The 19,055-nt window shown below is 37.9% G+C and overlaps 1 protein-coding gene across 1 annotated transcript; it reads right to left on the bottom strand.

Annotated features, from left to right (window-relative positions):
• Positions 1–140: 140 nt before the first annotated feature.
• Positions 141–13,807, bottom strand: LOC125876692 (histone-lysine N-methyltransferase ATXR3). Its single transcript, XM_049557921.1, has 20 exons — positions 13,626–13,807; positions 10,973–13,458; positions 10,812–10,868; positions 8,201–9,316; positions 7,473–7,834; positions 6,798–7,331; positions 6,623–6,723; positions 4,324–5,374; positions 4,130–4,201; positions 3,883–3,993; positions 3,698–3,798; positions 3,022–3,121; positions 2,817–2,912; positions 2,432–2,599; positions 2,225–2,350; positions 2,057–2,110; positions 1,674–1,921; positions 1,476–1,584; positions 1,079–1,381; positions 141–632 (listed from the first exon to the last, which is right to left on the bottom strand). Exons 2-20 carry the CDS (start codon positions 13,302–13,304, stop codon positions 456–458), a joined length of 7,218 nt encoding a protein of 2,405 aa, XP_049413878.1. The 5' UTR covers positions 13,305–13,458; positions 13,626–13,807; the 3' UTR covers positions 141–455.
• Between the last annotated feature and the right edge of the window lie 5,248 nt (positions 13,808–19,055).

The following is a 19,055-nucleotide window of genomic DNA, read 5'->3' as shown; positions in this document are numbered from 1 at the left end:
GAAATAAAAGTGAAACAGAAAGATGAAAAGGTAATAATTATGTACCTTGATTTGGCAGATACAGATAACGCTGTAAAACTTGCCGTTATCTTTGCTGCCATTTTACAACTCGAAAAAAAAGAACAGAATTATTTCACCAAGACTGAAAATACTATATCTACTTAATCCATTTACATCTAAAATAAAGATTAGGAACTCATTCACTAATTTTTCTTTTCCCATGACAATGAATTACATATTACAAAACTGATCAAGAATGAAAAAGGATATAGAAACTGTACACAAGAATCAAGTGATGAAGCAGGCAGCATAAAGAAATCAAAGACTAGAAGCAATCACCTATTCTCCCCTTTCCAACAGGGAGAGGGATTCGATTCTAACATCGAACACCGTTTCTCTAAGCAATCAGTATCCTAACAGCAAGTGTTGTCCTACTAATGCTGCTCCACAAAATTTCATCTATCCCACTTGGCCTGAAAGATTGCAGGTCTATGCTTAAGCCAATGTACCATCTCCCTTTCTAAAGGAGACTTGTTTAGAATACCATCCAGCATAGGACTGCCAAATACATTGGGACTATTCTTAAATGACCATATCCGATCCTTTGGCCATGCTCTCTGCGGCTGCTTCTCCTGCCAAGACAAGAAGTAAGAAACTTGAGTTGAGGGGAAGCTGCCCACTATATAATAAATGGAACTGGTGAAATTGACTGAAGCTATACACCCAAGCTTATCAAGCTAGTTGTATAAAACCCCCTATGTGGTTCACAATATTCATTGGCTGCCCAGTGTTGCCTTCTAAATGTTAGGTGGGGTTTGCCAAGATGAACAATGAGATGCATGGGGAAAAAAAGAAGAAACTCACAGCAAGAGAAGACAAGCACAATAAATTACAGCACTGCGATCAACAACTAAGTCACTTATATTATTCTGAGTATATTCTTCCTAAAGGGTATTGGGCATGTTCTGCTTAGAAGGCATTCCTCTACTAAAACATATGGCATCCAGCTGTAGGTTTCTTCTGCAATAGACAACAGACTAAATAGAGGTTGCTCTTCTGAAACTAACACAAGGCTTACCATTCTAGAGAGCATGAACTTCACAGTCCTTGGGCCGTAAACACGTTGGCGGGATGGCTTCTGGACTTTAGCATAAAAAGAGCCAGCTTCAGGTAAAGACAAGCAACCCCTGCTCGCCTTGAAAAGACAATTCTCCGGATCTGCATTAGCTTGGTTATACCAATAAAACAGCTGTCCTAAGCAATAATTTTCACCATATGTCTTGCGATACTCGTGAGTACCAGGTCCCAGCTTATCAGTATATTTGGGTCCCAGGTCTAAAGGACTTATATATACAGGAGGTGAAGTTACAGTCTTGTATTCCTGCAAAGAGAGAAGATATACAAGTCAAAACCTCCCAGTGCCCAGTGAAAAGGATATATACCCAAAAGAAGTTTGACAGGATCAAGTAACATACTCGTATCCTAAAAAAACACTTTGTATAAGCATATAAATGAATCAAGTCAGCAGCAGCATCATGTCGAGATTTGTATGAGCATGGAAGATCTCGGACCTCATCTCTCAACCTAGAACAAGGATGTGCAAGTCAAGAAAATTGCTTTTTGATAAAAATAACATAGCTAGAATATCATGGTTGACAGTTGACACTACTCACCATATTAAGGATTTTCGAAGGCCCGTCTCGAGATCATCTGACCTGGATGGATCATGAGCTCGAATCTTGGCCTTGAGATCATTTAGCATACTATCTTCCAAATGAGGAGCCATACATTGAAGCAGCTCCTCAACAAGAGACCCCTCGCCTCTCCAGATAAAAGAAACAGCTTCTTCAGGATTAAGCCTCTCAAGAGGAGGGGGAGCCTTTTCGGGGTCACCGAAAACACATCTCATTACATAACGCACCTGCCAAAAGCACATCAGCAGCTCTTAGATTTAACTTTATCTCAACACATCAAAAAAAGTCCTCAGCAGCCAATTCTTAAGCAAGAAAAATGGAAGGAAATGTAAGGATGACTTGGTCAAAAAGGAGAGTCGAACCTTGTCAAGAGTCAGAGCCAAGTTCTGAAGCCTTTGGTTGTAAACACCCTCAGCCTGTATTATTCAAGAAAAGATAATAATTATAAGAAGAAACATTTGCACATGCAGATGGAGGGAATAGAAATGGAACTATAAAACTCCATCTGACATCATGCATTGCATACTAACCTGAATCTCAGATTCGTTTTTCTCAACTTCCAGACAAACATCTGAAAAGTATTTCTTCTTCTCTTCCAAATTATGTTTGAGTATCTCATCGGGAAGCTTCGTCCTCTCAAAATTGATAAATCTCACCTTCAATAATAGCATATAATTCAGAAAATGCTAAAAAAATGAACAATGGTAACCTATAATCAATTCAAAGCAAAAGCATACCAAACGAGCTGAATAAGCAATCAACCAATGTGGCAGACCAGCAAGTAAACAACTTCCAAGTCCAGCTTTACCAAGATCAATATAATCTTCTTCAGAAACTGAATTCAGTTCACACGCCTCTAGCATCAGCTGGTGCCGGTTAAGTAACCCATGGTACTCCTGGAGCACCTGCAGACAACAATAATGATTCAGGTGAGGAGAAATAGGACTGCTGCAAGGGCATTAAATATGATTTCCAACAAAGGTGATCATTCAAATGATCAAAGCATTTTCCTTTAAGTAAAAAATGTGAAAATTCCAAAACACCAAATAACCTCAGTCATATAACAGCTTAAGGAGAAGCCAAGGTTAAGATAATTCTTCAAAACTAAGATGGAGAATGTACCTTCAGGAAAGCCCCTTCACCTGTAAGATTCAAGTAACTTCCACGGCAAACCTGGCTGCCGCATAAACAGACAGACGCTTCATACTCTTCTTTACTCTGTAGCATGAGACACCACCATTTAACCAAAATTATCCACCAAAAGGAAAAAAAGAGAAAGGCCCTATCCTCGAGCTTAACAGATCTTTAACATTATCTAAAAACTCACCTCTGTAACAGAATTGTAATCAAAAGTGACCTCTTCACCATAAGCAATTGGTCGTGTACTATAAATTCCAATCTGATACTGACCATCAACAGCTGTTACTCTGTTCACAAAAAGGTACATAAAAGTCATGAGAAAGACTATAGTTTTAAACCAGTAAGGGGAAAAAAGAGGGGATGATACATAAAACACACATATATTAACACATCTCTTAGGGAAACCATAATAACACTGACATTAAACTGTATTTCAACCTCTTTACCAAGAAAGAAAAGTCTTACAGACTTCCCTTTTCTCTGGGAAAGCAAATATCAGTTAAACGTCGACGCAAAAGGCACAAGCAGCTGAAACAAATGGTCAAAAAATTTGTTCCAAGTACAGACGGATCCAGGATGTTCGACCTATAAGAGGTTCTTAGCACTAACTTTACTTCTAAAATCATGGGTTCATATCTAATATTTGTTGAAATTTTAGTGGGTTTTAAGACATATAACTATGTGCTTCGTCAAAAATACTATGTTTGAATGAACCCACTGGCTAAGGGCTGCATCAACTACTGTCAAAGATTTCCCACTTCTCCATTTTTTGTATCTATTTTTGGAATTGCAAAAACATGTGATACATGGGTTCATAATATCGGTTCGAAATAAATCACACTAGAGCAAAGGAGGAAACTTACTTTGCTTCACAATTAGGTCTGCACGAGTGACAAATTCGACTAGCATAGTTAGCTTTGTGCATTGCATCAACAACAACTAGATCATATCCATCAGCATCACCCTAACAAGAGGAATTATTAATAGGGTTAGGAAAAAGGTTGAAGCAAAAAAAAGAATAGAATGAACCCATATCAACAAAGGATACCTTTGGCCTCTCAAGATAAATATTGTAAAACTCCGGTGCAGGATCATTGTTATTCCTTTGCAAGGAGCGAATTCCATCTTGCTTCTCAAACCACTTCCAAGCAGGATAAACCTGTATGTCTCAGGAGAGACATGATTAAAGTCATCTTTTAGAATGTACAATTCTCAAAGCAAAATTAAGTAAAAGGATACTCAAAAGCTGGAGGAATTGTACAGGCATAATCCAGAAGAAAGCATTTTATCCTTACCTCCCCCAAGAATTCGACGACAAAATCTTCCTCGCTGAAGCCACCTTCTTTGTTGCACACAACCCCAAGACCCTGACAAACACGTCACAAGTTCATCAAATGTTGGAAGAAACAGGATGGGCATTTTACCCAAATACAGAAGTAATAAATATTTTTTTTAGGTCTCAGAAATAACTATTATTCATTATCCTTACCTTTCTATAGGCAACATAATTGTCCTCTGGACGAGTATCAATGGCATTCAGCATGAACTGGCATAAACGTACAGTTCTCTTGTCCTGATCTTTGTCTGCAGTTTCCAGAATCTCCTCGAAAACAGGCTTCAGAGAATATATCATTGGTGTGTGACTGCCCGTGAAGCGCCGAACTTGCTTGTTTAGAGTACGAAGGAGCACGTCTTCAATAAACAAATGCTTGTCCAGTAGAGACCAATCCGATTCATCTGGCATGGAATCGAGGAGAAGATTATGAGTGTATGGATCAATACCATAGACTTCCTGCTCTATCACCTCTTCTCCAAGTGTTTTCCTTGGTTTATAATCCTTCACTTCTGGAATTTCCATATCAGACTCCTCAGTCCCATTCTTCTGCACACTAAGCTTCCCAGCATAATCCTCTGGCAAAGAAACCAGCATCTTTCTTTTCACTTCTTTCTCATCAGCTACAATAACATAATGATCGATGACTTCATATTTCCTTGTAACCGGAGGGACCAGGCTAGCCTTCGTCATGCGAGCACCCCATTCACGATCGTCAGCAAAAGAATCAAACCCATCATCTGGAGTAAAATAATCTTTTGATTCTGCAGCTCCACATTCTGATCTTAAATCCAAGTCACTTTCTGTCTCTGAAGCAGTACTCTCGTTGTCACTCGAAGTATCACCAGAAGATCTGCTAAGATCATCAGATGTTTCACTCCCTGAATCTAAGGATTTCAACCTCAACTTGGATAAGCGTCTTTTGATCTCTCTATCACTTGCAAACTCTCCATAGTCGGATACACCATTAACATAGGAAGATCCATTGCTTCTGTTGAAGTATTTCTTTTCAGACATTCTAGCAGGATTCTTTTTGTATTTTGTTGTACTAGAAGAGAAACCTGGAGGAGACTCATCTTTCGAAGTCTTCATCATCTCATCTCTTGTACTACGGAATGACTTGGGATCTTCTTCCAACCTAGTAGCGAGACGGATAAATAGTGCAATAATGCGATTCATGTCTTTGGCATCACCACGGTTTTTTGATCTGAGCCACAGCATTTGTAGAATATCAATCAGAAATCAGAATTTTCAGAAATTATGTTAAAGTAGAACAGAAGTGCCACACAAAAAATTGAACCATTTGCACCATATAGATTAAAAAATTTATCGTGTAATTACTCCACAACCACCTTTCCCTTCATTCATCAACCACACAAGAGGGAAGACACGAAGAGGAGAACAGAAAAATGCAGTTTTGGCATTGGAAAGCAGCAAGGAAGACAAAAGCATTCCCTGGAGGATTGAACATATGGACTATGTTCCTTAATGTGTGTGGGTGCACTGGGTACATCCAGCAACATTGAAAGAGGCTATAATCAGTTGGAACGGGCAGAGGGCAAAGAAGCAGCTTAAAGACTTCCGGAGTGCCGTCTCTCAATGCATTTCTGGTCATTATGGAAGGAAAATTATATGTTGTGAAAACAAATATACAGCAGTACACTTGGTCAAATTTAAGCCTGCATCTTTCCGTATTCTTGGTGTAAACATGAAGGTTTACTGAAATGTAATACTTTTGTTGACTTTCTAGATCCCTTATTTATCTGAAGGAAACAGAAGCCTTCTTATGTGCATACTCTAGCACTTTCTTGGTGCAATCAACAAATTCTCACTTCAAAAAATTGCAGTACAGGTCCGCTCATTATCCCTGATTCACACTTTCAGTCCCTCTTTGCACCTTTAGCCTTTTAGTTCCCTACGCAGTGACTTGAATCCTAAAGAAATAGGCATTAATGGATCTGTAAACCAAGGGCTCATGGTGAATGTGTGCCATTGCCTAAAAGAGTATTTCATCATTTTTAGGGATCATTACTAACAGGGAACAGTGATTTTATCAGATCTATATTTCTTTCGGAACATACTGTTTTCCTTAAAAATGAGACTCGAACATGAATATTGCCACTTTTAAAAAGGCAACCATGACACACTATTGAATGCAGGTTGACGAAGTTGCTAGAGTTCAGCTAGTTTTGTATATTATTGGGGCTAAATTGGTAAAAGTTTTCCAAAGATAATTGGGTACAATGGACTAAGGATTCATACAGTTGATCCTGGCTCATTTGGGATTGATTGTTGTTCCTGATTGATTAAATAGCACAATTAAAGGTACAATTAAGGTCAAATAGAGGTATCAAATATGCATTGATCTCCCAAAACAGAAATTCACACAATTCTGCTGTTGCAAAGATACGCCGACACTAAAAGAATCATACACAATACGGAATGCAAAACTTACTTTAGCGCATCCCGACACATTCGACTTATATCCTCTTTGGCAGATTTCAAGCCACGACTAGCATAATATCCACTTCTGATTTTCTCCTCAATCTCTCCGACCTAAAGAAAAGGGGACAAGGTTTAGAAGCATCTAAACAGTATTTAGAAAGAAACTAAGCAAAAACTAATAGTACCTTTGGAACAAAAAATTCAAAGGTATTTTCCTTCATTATCTCCCTTAGACTTGAGGCAAGAAATTCCTTCATCCTCTTGAAACAATTTCTTGATTTCCTCATTGCCAAATGCCTCAATTGGGCATCCCTAGATAGCATGGATGAGGACTTTCTAGCATCGAAAGCCTTTGAACGTTTATACAAGCTCCGGCGGAATAACTGGTTGGCAAACTCTCTCTTGTCCGAACTTTCCAAGTAGTCTCTCAGTCCAATTGAATCATCCATCTGATTTTCCTGACTATTATAAGTTCTATAAGATGATGAGGTTCTATCAGAAATGTTTTTGAGACTCTTAACTTTCAAATTCGAGCTCCTGCTCCTAATCCAAATAATATTTGGAAATTTAACAGCAACATCTTCAAGTTGGCTGCAACCTCTAATATCTATATAGGATAAACAAGAGAATGAAAACAGAACATCCTCAAGAATTCTGGGAGTTATGCTGGTACAATCACGTAAAACCAAGGAAGTTATCTTTTCTTTGTTGTAACCATTCTGCAAAAAGAAAAAATAAATAAAGAATCTGTTACTGTGGAATCATAATTTCTTGACAATTTTCTACTTGTTAAAATTTTTCCAATTTGGGAGCCAGTAGGAGAGAAAAAGTAGCAGAATGTCATGAAAGGAAAAGCATACCATTATCGTCTGCATCATGGAATCAGTACAACTGGAAGCAACAGATAACAGGTCAACCTGAGGGGAGATACCCTTATAAATCTTTACTATGGATCTCCAATGCTTACAAGTTAAAGAAGCATAAACAAGAGATTTAACATCAGCTTTAAGGAAATGAAAGACCCGTCCAAGCACACGATCATCCAGTAGATCCCAGCTTCCATTTTTTATTCCAGATGTAGTAATGGTTTCTCTATTGAAAGTTTCATCACCACATAGATCATCAAACTGGCATTCATCATTCTGGAATAAAAATATGTCCTCTTCCATTTCATATTCTTCTTCACTTCCATGGCACCTCGCCTTTTTGCTGGCACGAAAATCTATCAGAGAGAGATACTTTAGAGAATGAGAAGCAGCACATAAAGGGGGAGAAAGACCAAAAAAAAGAAGAAAATAGTTGAGCAATCGAGTCCTTCGTAGCATAACAGACCCTCTCCTTTCTGAATCCAGGTTGGCTTGTGGTTTTTTGACATAATTTGGAACGAAGATAAATTTCTTTAAATCACAAATACATACAAGGGACAGGGAAGGAGAGGAAGAGGTTCAAATTCTAAGGAAAGAAGCGACTCATTCATCATATGCAACGAAGTTGTAACAGAAAGCGGGCGTATGACTCAGACATCCTAAAGGCAATCGCATTACAATAAAAACTAACAAGCGAATCTTCTGACGCAAGGAGCACGAACCTGGATTGCTCTCTTTCTTTGGTTGTCTTGCATTTATCCAGGGATCCAGGACCTCATTAATAGCAGCAGCAAGTTCCCTGCTCTTGTATGACTTCATGACCAACTCATGAAGCTTTCCTTGGGTATGCCCGATAAACTGAGGATGCATGCCATGAAATGTGCAAGGAGCACCACTAGGTGCACTTTGTAGAGAACTCTCCAACTCTGACTCAGAAGCTCCAAGAGTCTCATTGGGTGTTTGGCACATCTTTGACAGATCAGATGTCTTTGAACTTGAAGCAACTGGGACCCAGATCCTATCCACCCTTCTGAAAGCACTGCTATTTTCTGGTATAACACCTTGATCAACCAATACCTGCAACTCAATAAACGAGAAAGGCCCTCTTTCATGCCCAGCCCCGTCAAGGTAGTACCACTCACCTAAATGTAATTGTAACTCATCCGCTGAGCAAAGACGATCCTTTGGAATAATTAAGGGCATGATGCTCTTACTGGAACCATGTGATTCTTGGTCCTGCCTACTTTTCGAGCGATAGACGGCTTCTTCTGACGACCTCTTAGTATCACCAGTCACCACATATGGTCGTGATGACCTCTGAGGATGTCTATCTTTTCCTCTAACTTTAGTGTGAGGCTCAGATACAAATGACCCATGCTCCTTAACTACACATGCATTTATCCTGATCACTGGAAGCATCATCCCTTTAGTACCCCTTAACACTGGAGGTTTAGATTGATTGGGTCTTCCAACAACATTACTATCATTCCACTCATCAGGAGTAAAAGCCCATGATGGAAGATCAAGCTTTCTGCTGTGTGACGGGTTATACAATTCATCTTTCTGCAGCCATCTTGGGTCTTCAATCCCAGATTTTGACATGAGGCATAGAGGATAACCATCATTAAGAACAAGTTTCTTTTTCCACAGCCTATCTTGTGTAGCTTCATCAATTCTTTTCCAATCACCACCCTTGCATGACCACAGACCAGAAAACAATTCAGCTGGGTCACTGCAGAAGAAATCACTTTCCTTGTCACTGGTCCTTGGTTCTGTGGATTCTTTCTGCACCTCTGAACTAGGTAAGAACTCATCTGAACTTTGATTCCAGTGTTCCCCTACATAAGAGAAACCAATGCATACTTAATCATAAACTTCCTTAACAACAAGATGGAAAAAAGTGTATACATCTGATGCACACAACATAAGTGGTTAAAGCAATCCAAAAGCATATAAACAAAATGACATGATAAGGGACCAGTCCTGAAAAAAACAAACCCTGAATATATTCAAGTCCAAACACAGTTAGAAGAAAAGTCAATCAACCGCATAACAAAAGTTCTGATACAGATACTAAAAAACATATATACAAGCCTGTATACACAATAAAGATATTATCTTTTACATCTATCTACCTGTACCACATAAAATTCCATTCAAGAGTAGTTTTAGGTTTTTCCTCAGCCCCCCACCCCCCAAAAAAAAATTACATCAAACATTTTAGTCTCAAAAGTTAGGAGAGAGGCTGATCACAGCCAGTGACGAAATTGGGTGTGCTGGAGATAATTAGACAACCTCTTCAATGATGCAAGTAGATTATCTACAAAAAAAATGAAAGAAAAAGAAATGCAAGATCAAGTTAGACTTGGTACAATCCGGCCTCCAAACTTTTTCTCTCTCCAAAACCCCAGGACAGGCGAACAACCATAGTTTCTCTATTTTAATAAGTAGGGATAAACAAATATAATTGGTATGAAAGTAAGTTATCTATAAAAAAAAAATGAAAGAAAAAGGAATCCAAGATCAAGTTAGACTTGGTACAATCAGGCCTCCAAACTTTTTCTCTCTCCAAAACCCCAGGACAGCGAACAAACATAGTTTCTCTATTTTAATAAGTAGGGATAAACAAATATAATTGGTATGAAATATTGACTGTCATTAATTATTTCAATTACAAATCATAAGGAAATTAATAGACTGCGACTAAGATAGGATGCACAAATTAGCTGATACCTCAGGGTAACTTCAAACTGATCAAAAAAGAAAACAGATCTAGCTGAAACTCAAAATGGCAAAGTAACATAACAATATCATCTCCTTCATCCAAAAAAATAAAAAATATAACAATCTCATCTCATGGTATTAAACCCCACTTCAATCAAGCTAACAACTGCTACTATTCACAATTTTCCTCCTTTACATTCAAATTAGCTTCAGACTTGCTTGTATGTTGCTTTGAGAAAACTGCAGTTGTCGCTCAACAAAAGGTACTGCTGCCAGTTTCAGAAAGTAAACAACCATAGCCTAAATGAGTGAAGAAACAATCGTATAATAGACAAACATGAGATTTACCAAACAAGTACACCAATTTTAAGTAGTCAGATCTCCACAGGAAAGATAATGTTTTCAGCAATAATTATCTTAGGCAGAGAGCTAAGAAAACTAAATCAGCAGTAATACCCCACGAGCTATATATTCTCCACATACGCTTCAATAAAAAATGATCAAATAACTTCCTTTATCACATAGGCATAGCAGTGGAAAACTATACCCCTTCAATGATCACCAAGGAGATACAGAGTTGAAGTAGAAACAAAACGAAGAATTACTTACCTTCAGCACTTCCCCATTTCTCCCACTCCACATGCTCCAAGGTCACTTGCAGCACTTCTGCAGAAGAGAATAGCAGACGGGAATATTAAGTGTCAGAAGAAAAAATCTGAGCACTACCATGAATAGAGAGATAATTCTAAGAAAAACCATGAGTTACTCACCACCAATAATCTCCAGTTCCCTGCCAGGAGTTACAGAAAAGCCCTCTAATAGTGCCCCTACTCTCTCATCAATATGATGTTCGAGAGAAGGTTCAGCTGCAGTCAAATTATCCCCATGACATGGTACAATCTCTGATGAAGGAGGAAAAGTATCCACAGCTGCCTGGTCATTAAGTTGAGCTAGATCACACTTATCTTCCAAGACATTACCAGAAGCCTCGGGAGGGCTCACCATCTGTGTAACTACATCTGAAACAACTGATGGAAAATTTACAGTTGCCATAGGAGAAACTGCATTCTCAACAGTAACCCACCTTTCACTATCTGCGTGTTTGACAAAGTGGTCAGCCACAATATATCCCTCTTCCACCAGTGACTTTAGCTTGCATAATCTGGAAGGTCCTTGTTCCACACCAAACTGATCGACGTAATACCACTTTCCAATGGTTCCTTCTGCTACAGTTGTAACATGTGGTGGGGTATTGCATATATCCATGTCTTCTTCCATAGATGCCGCCTCCTCAACAGCTCCACTTTCCTCTGAAGGCTCCAAGGCATTCACTGCAGGACATTGAGGCAAACCATCATTGTTTACTGGATGGTTGCCACTTTTAACAATTGAGCAGTTACTATTTTCAGGACAGCTTCTAACCTCAGAATCCTTAGCAAATTGATCTTTCATACTGACATCCTTTTGGCTGCTGAACTTTCCTTCATGCTTTTTGCCTTCAAAATGACTTTCCTTTTTATCACTTGGTCCACTTTTCCGACCTGTGTCTCGATGATAAGTAGTCCTACTCCGATCACGTGGGGACGGCTCCAAGAAGTTTGGTGTCCTGTCCCTCCTATGATGGTGACGGCCTTGATCTTGTGGGGACCACTCTGAATAACTTGGGCTCCGGCTTCTATGATCATAATGACGACTCCGGTCATAAGGAGACCTACTGTGATCAAAGTTACGGCCTCGATCATAGGGAGACTTCTCACGGCGGGCTGGGCTTCGATCCCAGTTATCAAGATGGCGGGCCCGGTCACGTGGGGACCTCTCCAAATGACGAGGACTGCTATTAAGTCTGTCATAAGGAACTTTAGATGTCTCATAATGCCTGGAAGAATACCTGTCAGGTGGAATGTTCCTATTAGAAGGAGCATTCTTGTGCAACTTCTCAGTAGAACGCCGCAAACTGTGATCTGCTGTGTATACAGCTCGACTTCCATCATCAGAAAGTTTCCTGCTTTTTGAACTTGAGAAGTCATCATACTCACCCCGGAACTTACGGTCATTTTTATCTGAATCAGTACCATGCCGTTTTAACCTATTACCTGAGAAGTATTCTCTTGCAGGATTATTGCCATTTCTCAGTTCGCTCTTGGAAGGACCTTCTTCTCCAACAATCTTGGAACTAATCCTTGGGTTCCTTTCTGGAATGCTAGGTTCATATCTAGATAACCTCTTCATATGCTGAATTCCACCACTTCTACCACCATCTTTCTCCCCAGAATGCTTACCTGAGGAAGGTGGTGTCCATTCATGGTCATTTCTCCATCCTTTGTCCTTGGCCGAAGGTGGCGTCCATTCACGGTCATTTCTCCATCCTCTGTCCTTGGCCGAAGGTGGTGTCCATTCAAGATCATTTCTCCACCCTTTGTCCTTGGCCAAAGGTGGCGTCCATTCACGATCATTTCTCCATCCTTTGTCCTTGACCGAAGGTGGCGTCCAGTCTAGGTCCCCTTTCCAACCCTTGTCTTTACCAAAATCATACCTGCGTGTTCTGCTATAGTTAAAATCATCCCTTGCTGAGCCCTCACCTTTCCGCCACCTATCAGGTACAAATTCACCTGGTTCATAACCAGGTTCATTCTTATCAAACTCCCCTTTTCTGTCAGACTTATCAGAAATATAGTTAGCCTTTTCCCATTCCCCTTTGCGGCACCTTCCTTTGAGAAACTCACCCCTTTTAACATCAGGTGTAATCTCCCCCTTCTCAATTTCACTCTTTATTTCGAATTTTCGCGAAAATGATTTCTCCGGAACAAGTTGTCCGTTGTCCACAGGTAAAGTACCCAATTCACCCTCCTCAACTTCATCTTTTCCAGCGTCACCATTAGACTCAATTTCTTTAACAACACTCTTAGAACTCAAGTTCACTACTTTTTTCTCCCGCTTTGCTTTCATCTTACCATTCATCTTTTTTTTCTTCTTCTTCACAGTTGCTGTAGTAGAATTTAAAGAAGAAGTACTGAACGTGCTGTTGTTAGTCTTGGGTCCACAAACTGAAAAACGCTCCATAATATGCTGTACAGGCACACATGCAACGCCTCCATCGCCCATGGAAAGCTCAAAGCTCTTCCCCACCGCCAAAACCGCACCACAGTCGCCAGAACCAAACCCTAATAATTTTCTTCTTCGCCAGGGTTGTTTATGCTCATACTGCTCCAAACAAATTCAGCTTGTCCAATTCCAATATCCGCCGGGAAAAAAAACCCTAGAAACATCCACAAAGCACATACAACAAGAAAAACAAAGATTAAACAATCAAAAATCCAGCAAATTAAGAAGAAAGAACAGAATGTAGGGTTTTGAAAAAGAGGGGAAAACTAATAGGTGTAAAATTGAAAGTTCTAGGGTTTATAATGTGAAAGAGATACATACCAGTTGAAATTGGGAGCTGAGTCGTGAGTTGTGAGATCGAAGAAGAGAGCTGAGTCAAACTCCGAGTCGAATCGAGTTTGTTGATTGTAGAGAAGAAGAGGAAGCGCGGGGGATCGAATGGATTGTTGATTTTCGCAGAGAACGAATCTCTATTTTTCGCCTTTCTCTTTCTTTTTCTCTCTCTGTATAATACTAATAATCACTATTATATAGTTTTATTATATTTTCCTCGAGAGAATTTTCTCGTTCGGGCTGGGCTTTTGGCCTGAGAAGAAAGAAAGAAAACCTCAGTCAGTATTTACCCCTTTTTTTTGTACCTTGTAGAATTTTATGTAGGCACTCATAACAGATTTCTACCGGAAATGGTAATGTAAAGGGCTTTACACGGCGGCATTAGGGTGAATTCGAAATAGTTTGAATTTCACCATGGCATCGGCGAGAATTCGAAATGGCCGGATTTCAGTGGTCAGCGTGAATCCGAAATAGCCGGATCTCAGTGGTCAGTGTGAATTCGAAATAGCCGGATTTCAGTGGTCGGCGTGAATTTGAAAAAGCGGGAGTTCAGTGATCGGCATGAATTCAAAATAGCCGGATTTCAGTGGTCGGCGTGAATTCGAAACAGTCGAATTTCAGTGATCGGCGTGAATTCGAAATAGCCGATTTTCAATGGTCGATGTGAATTCGAAATAGTCGGATTTCAATGATCGGCGTGAATTTGAAATAGTCGGATTTTAGTGATCGGCGTGAATTCTGAAATAATCGGATTTCAATGTCGCGCTAACATAAATTCTGAAATAGTCGGATTTCAATGCAGCGTCGGCATGAATTCGAAATAGTCGGATTTCATTGTCGCGCCAACGTGACTTTGAAATAGTCGGATTTCCATGTCGCGTCGGCGTGAATTCGAAATAGTTAGATTTCAGTGCCGCATCGGCGTGAATTCTAAAGGGTCGAATTTCAATGCCACATCAACGTGAATTCGAAATAGTCGGATTTCAATACCGCATCGGCATGAATTCGAAATAGTTGGGTTTTAATGGAGGTATCTAACACTTATCTTTATACCATTTGGGTAGACTTAATTTCCCTAATTGTTTTAGTCTTTGACATTTGAGAAGATTCAATAGTGAATGTTGTTGATTAAGTATTGATTTTGAGTTGAAACATGAAAAATGAGATTTTTGAATGTGAATTACAGTAGTATTTCACTTGGAGAGAAATTGAAATTTGGAGAGAAAATCTATAAAACAATTTAATTTTTGGAAATTTATTTAAAGATTAGATTTTTAAAATTTGATATTTTTGAAGTTAAATTTGATTCAAAATATATGGTAAGTATTAGCTAACTTGCTATCATTATTAATAGAATTTAAGTAAAATAATAATTTGGGCAAGTAAATATGATTACTTTTTCTAGTCCAATATTAAGTAAATTGTTGAGATTTTTTCATAATTTAAAATAAATAAATTTTTAAAAACTAAAGAGAATTGTTGAGATTTTTCTTATTTACCCTTTCTTTAATAAGAATTTTAATATTTTATATTTTCAAGGAAAATGGTTTAGAACCATCAAAAGATAATTGTGGTAAGTAACATTTAATTTATATATATAAATATTTTTCTTAAAAAGTATATAAATTAAGTAAATTGTTAGGACTTTTTTCATAGTTTAAAATAAGTGAATTAATTGTTCAAAATTGTTAGAACTTTTTTCATAGGACTTTCTAGTCTACTGTTTTCATAGTTTAAAATAAGTGAATTGTTTAAAATTTAAGAAAGTTATTAAAGACTTTTTCCCTTATTTATCTTCTTTTAATAAGATTCTTAATACTTTATATTTTCGAGTAGACTAATTTAGAATAATAAAAAAATATTAACCAAAAGTAACTTTTAAGTTACATTTTAAAAGATTTTTCTTAAAAATATATCATATCTGGATTATTTCTTAAAAATATATCATATCTGATAATTACCTTAATATGAAATAAACCGATATTTAAAATAACTGAAGATGAACTACTATTACTACCACACATATGTGTGTGAAAATTAAAACTGACCATCTGCCCGGAGGGTAGGTAAATGTGTTTCTGAAACAAAGGGAGGGGTGTTTTTGTCATTTGGTAATGTGGATCTTGAAAAAAATAAAATAAAAATAAAGATCATAGGGACATTTTGGTACAGCAATGGGGGTAAAAACGTCATTTGATACTTAAATTGGAGGGAAAATTATCTTAAGTTGGAGGGAGTTCCAAAGTTAATTATCTGGATCCCGCGCTCCCCAAAATTATAAGATGTGTTTGAGACAAATGAGAAATAGCGGCGGAGTCGAGATTTTTAGTAACGGACTTAAGATATAAAAAGTAAATATATGAAAAAATAAGAAAAAAGTTTTTATCAATGTGAGGTAATTTTTTATCAAAAGGAATTTGATTGTACCTCTCCGCATCGACGAGCAATATTTTTTTGTTCCTCTTGCAATGAAATCCAAACAATTTTGGGGTCGTTTGGTGTGAGGAATAAAAATAAATAGTAAGGGATAAGAAAATAGTAATGGAATAAAAATTTTGTGTCTTGTTTGATTGTCATATTTGGAACAAATTATTCCAGCATTTATATCATAGTAATGTGCTAAGTTATCTTATATACATAATGGGATGAGTTATCCCAGTATAGCTAATCTCAAAATAACTAATCACGGAATAACTTATTCTCGACCAAACGACCAATTATAGTAAATAATATATAATTCTCAAATCCAATAACATAAGTTTTCTTTTTTTCTGTGTTGTTTGTCAAGCAGCAGAATGTATGCTCAATGGAAGATGGTACGAGGTACAGCTATCATTGCCGAAGGTTTTGTTTTTCTTGTGTAAGAATTGAACAAGTGCTTTACTCCTATATTTTTTCAAAAACCATAAATAAGTATTTGAAAATACCTCTAAACTTGACATTTTATTAGTTTTGTCCCTAAATCATTGACAATTTTATTAAAAATACTCTTTTATTTGACTAACTAAACTTAATATATACTTTCAATCTGCCAACATGACATAGCAAGTGATCTCAAATTCATGTAGAAGTATGGAACTCTTAATAAAAAATCGAGGGAAGTGTTGAGAACACTTTCAAACTTGGCGAGAATTTACTGGTGTATTTTTCACTCATGTTGCAAGATCAGGTGTATTTATGTTCAGTTAATCAAGTAATAGAGTGTTTTCAAGACTGTTAATAGTTTTAGGATGAAACAAATAATACATCATAGAGTTTAGGGGTGTTTTCAATACTTCATCTATTTTTTTTTCAAATTTGGTTACTCAACTTAGTCGGATTATTAAAAGGGTTGATTTTCCAGATCACTTACAAAATATAAAATAAATTATGATATTTTTATGAGAAATTTCACCCTATATTTGGACAAGAATGTTGGGTATATAGCAAGAGTTAATGGAAAATTGAGGGACGATGAAAAGAGATGAACTTGAAAAGTTCTCTTATGCTTTAGTAAAAAGGCATTTCTTCCTCATTGGTGGTGGAAAGAAAAATAGAAGTGTTTAAATAGAGAAACACTTCTATTAGTTGTTAAAAGGGTTGGAAAGAGGGACCCCTCTCGCGTCGCCGTCGTCGTCGCTCGGCTGCGGCTGCAGCTGCGACTGCGGCCTTTCGGAACCAGTTCCTCTTGGCTATAAATACCCTTGATTCCTCAGATTTTTACTTACGAAATTTTTGACTTCTTCTTCTGCTGCTGCACAAATTTTATTCGTGTACTTTACTGTCGTTGAGTGGCTCACTAACACTAGAGTTTTGGGTATCAATGCACTGGTGATTAAGATCGTTCTATCCTGGGAGGATATATTCCAATTCAAACCTCGGATACTTGAGGGGAATAATTTTCTTAAGGGGACACTACATTCAGTAGGCTCGATTTTCTTTCCATTGTGTTTCATACAGATTCGAGAGATACCCTATACATTTGGCATTAAACACACACACATCTTGGAATAGTGTTGGCCAATAGTATCCACATTATGACATCTTCGACGTCATACGAACATCACAATGATGCCCACTTATCTGCAATGCATGACAGGCATTAAGAATTGGTTAGACTTCAACTTCTGGGACATAACACCGATTTATATGATTAATGCATTCCATAAAAATATAAGGTTCGTCCCAAAAATACTTCATCATCTCAAAGAGAAATTTCTTCTTCCAATAATTACTCAGCCCGTCGGGCACAATTCCACAAACTACATAATTATCATAGTTTGCATAATATGGTGTTGAACAATGAAAGAGCACCATAATCAACTCAACGGAAAATACTTCATCTATCTTCATCTTCCTAGCCAATATAACACGCAGTTCAAGATGAGACAAATCGTTAGTCGCTTGATTCTCACAACTCATTCAATCCTTCATCTCAAAATCAAATTCTTGAAGGAGAAGTACCACTAAATCAACCTTGGTTTATCCTCTTTCTTTGCCATCAAGTATCTAAGAGCAGCATGGTCAGTGTGCACTATATATATGTCACGCCCCTAGCCTACACCTTGGATGTGGCCGCCACTCGGAGACCATCACTGGCCTCAAACGGACCTTTGACCTGGCTTACTTAACTCAACAGAATAAACTCAATGTAATAGTTTAAATGATATCATCTTAGCTAAAATGGCAAATTATGTCTCAAAACAAAGTATCTGCAAATACATAGATGAGGACTCAATACTAACTGTCTGACTATTTATGAAGCCTCTATAATACTGAGATAGATGTTGGGACAGGCCCTACAACATCCTAATAAAGAAAAAAAACTAGGAAAACGAAATAAAAGAGTCCTCCGGAATGCAAGGAGGCTCACCACCGACTCTGGAGTGCTCAATTGGATCAACGGCGCGCTGGATGCTAATCCTGGTTACCTGCGTCTGCATCATAATAAAATGCAGGCCAACTGGCATCAGTACATTGAATGTACGAGTATGCGAGTTGGAATGCTAATAACAACTTAAGTTTGAAAGGAGTACAAAGCAACACTTACATTGGCTCTGTTTAACTCGTGAATAACTGAACTCAATATAAAGCAATGAACACATGCAATATATAAGAAAACTTTATAAAACAGTAAAAGCAACGTAGTTCGTTAAAGGAAATGCAGTAACAAACTCAACTTTACTCATATAATAAAATAATATAGTTTCTGTGGGAGATTCTCTAACTGACAACCACCACTATGAGCCTAGGTGGTGATACAACGTCTTGCCCACGCTGCCAGAACTGTCTTATACTTTGCCGTCATATAGAATGCTTAACTTAGTGGATCCACTAGCTTAACTTATGTGATCATCTAAAAAGTATAACTCATTAATACCCATGATGGCTACATGGTTTATGGAGACTTGAGTTAATATGAACTCGCATCCCCATATC

Source organism: Solanum stenotomum, chromosome 9, assembly GCF_019186545.1.
Source record: "Solanum stenotomum isolate F172 chromosome 9, ASM1918654v1, whole genome shotgun sequence".
NCBI lineage: Eukaryota > Viridiplantae > Streptophyta > Magnoliopsida > Solanales > Solanaceae > Solanum > Solanum stenotomum.
Note: the sequence above shows the minus strand (reverse complement) of the source record. Positions and strands in the feature narration are given on the sequence as shown.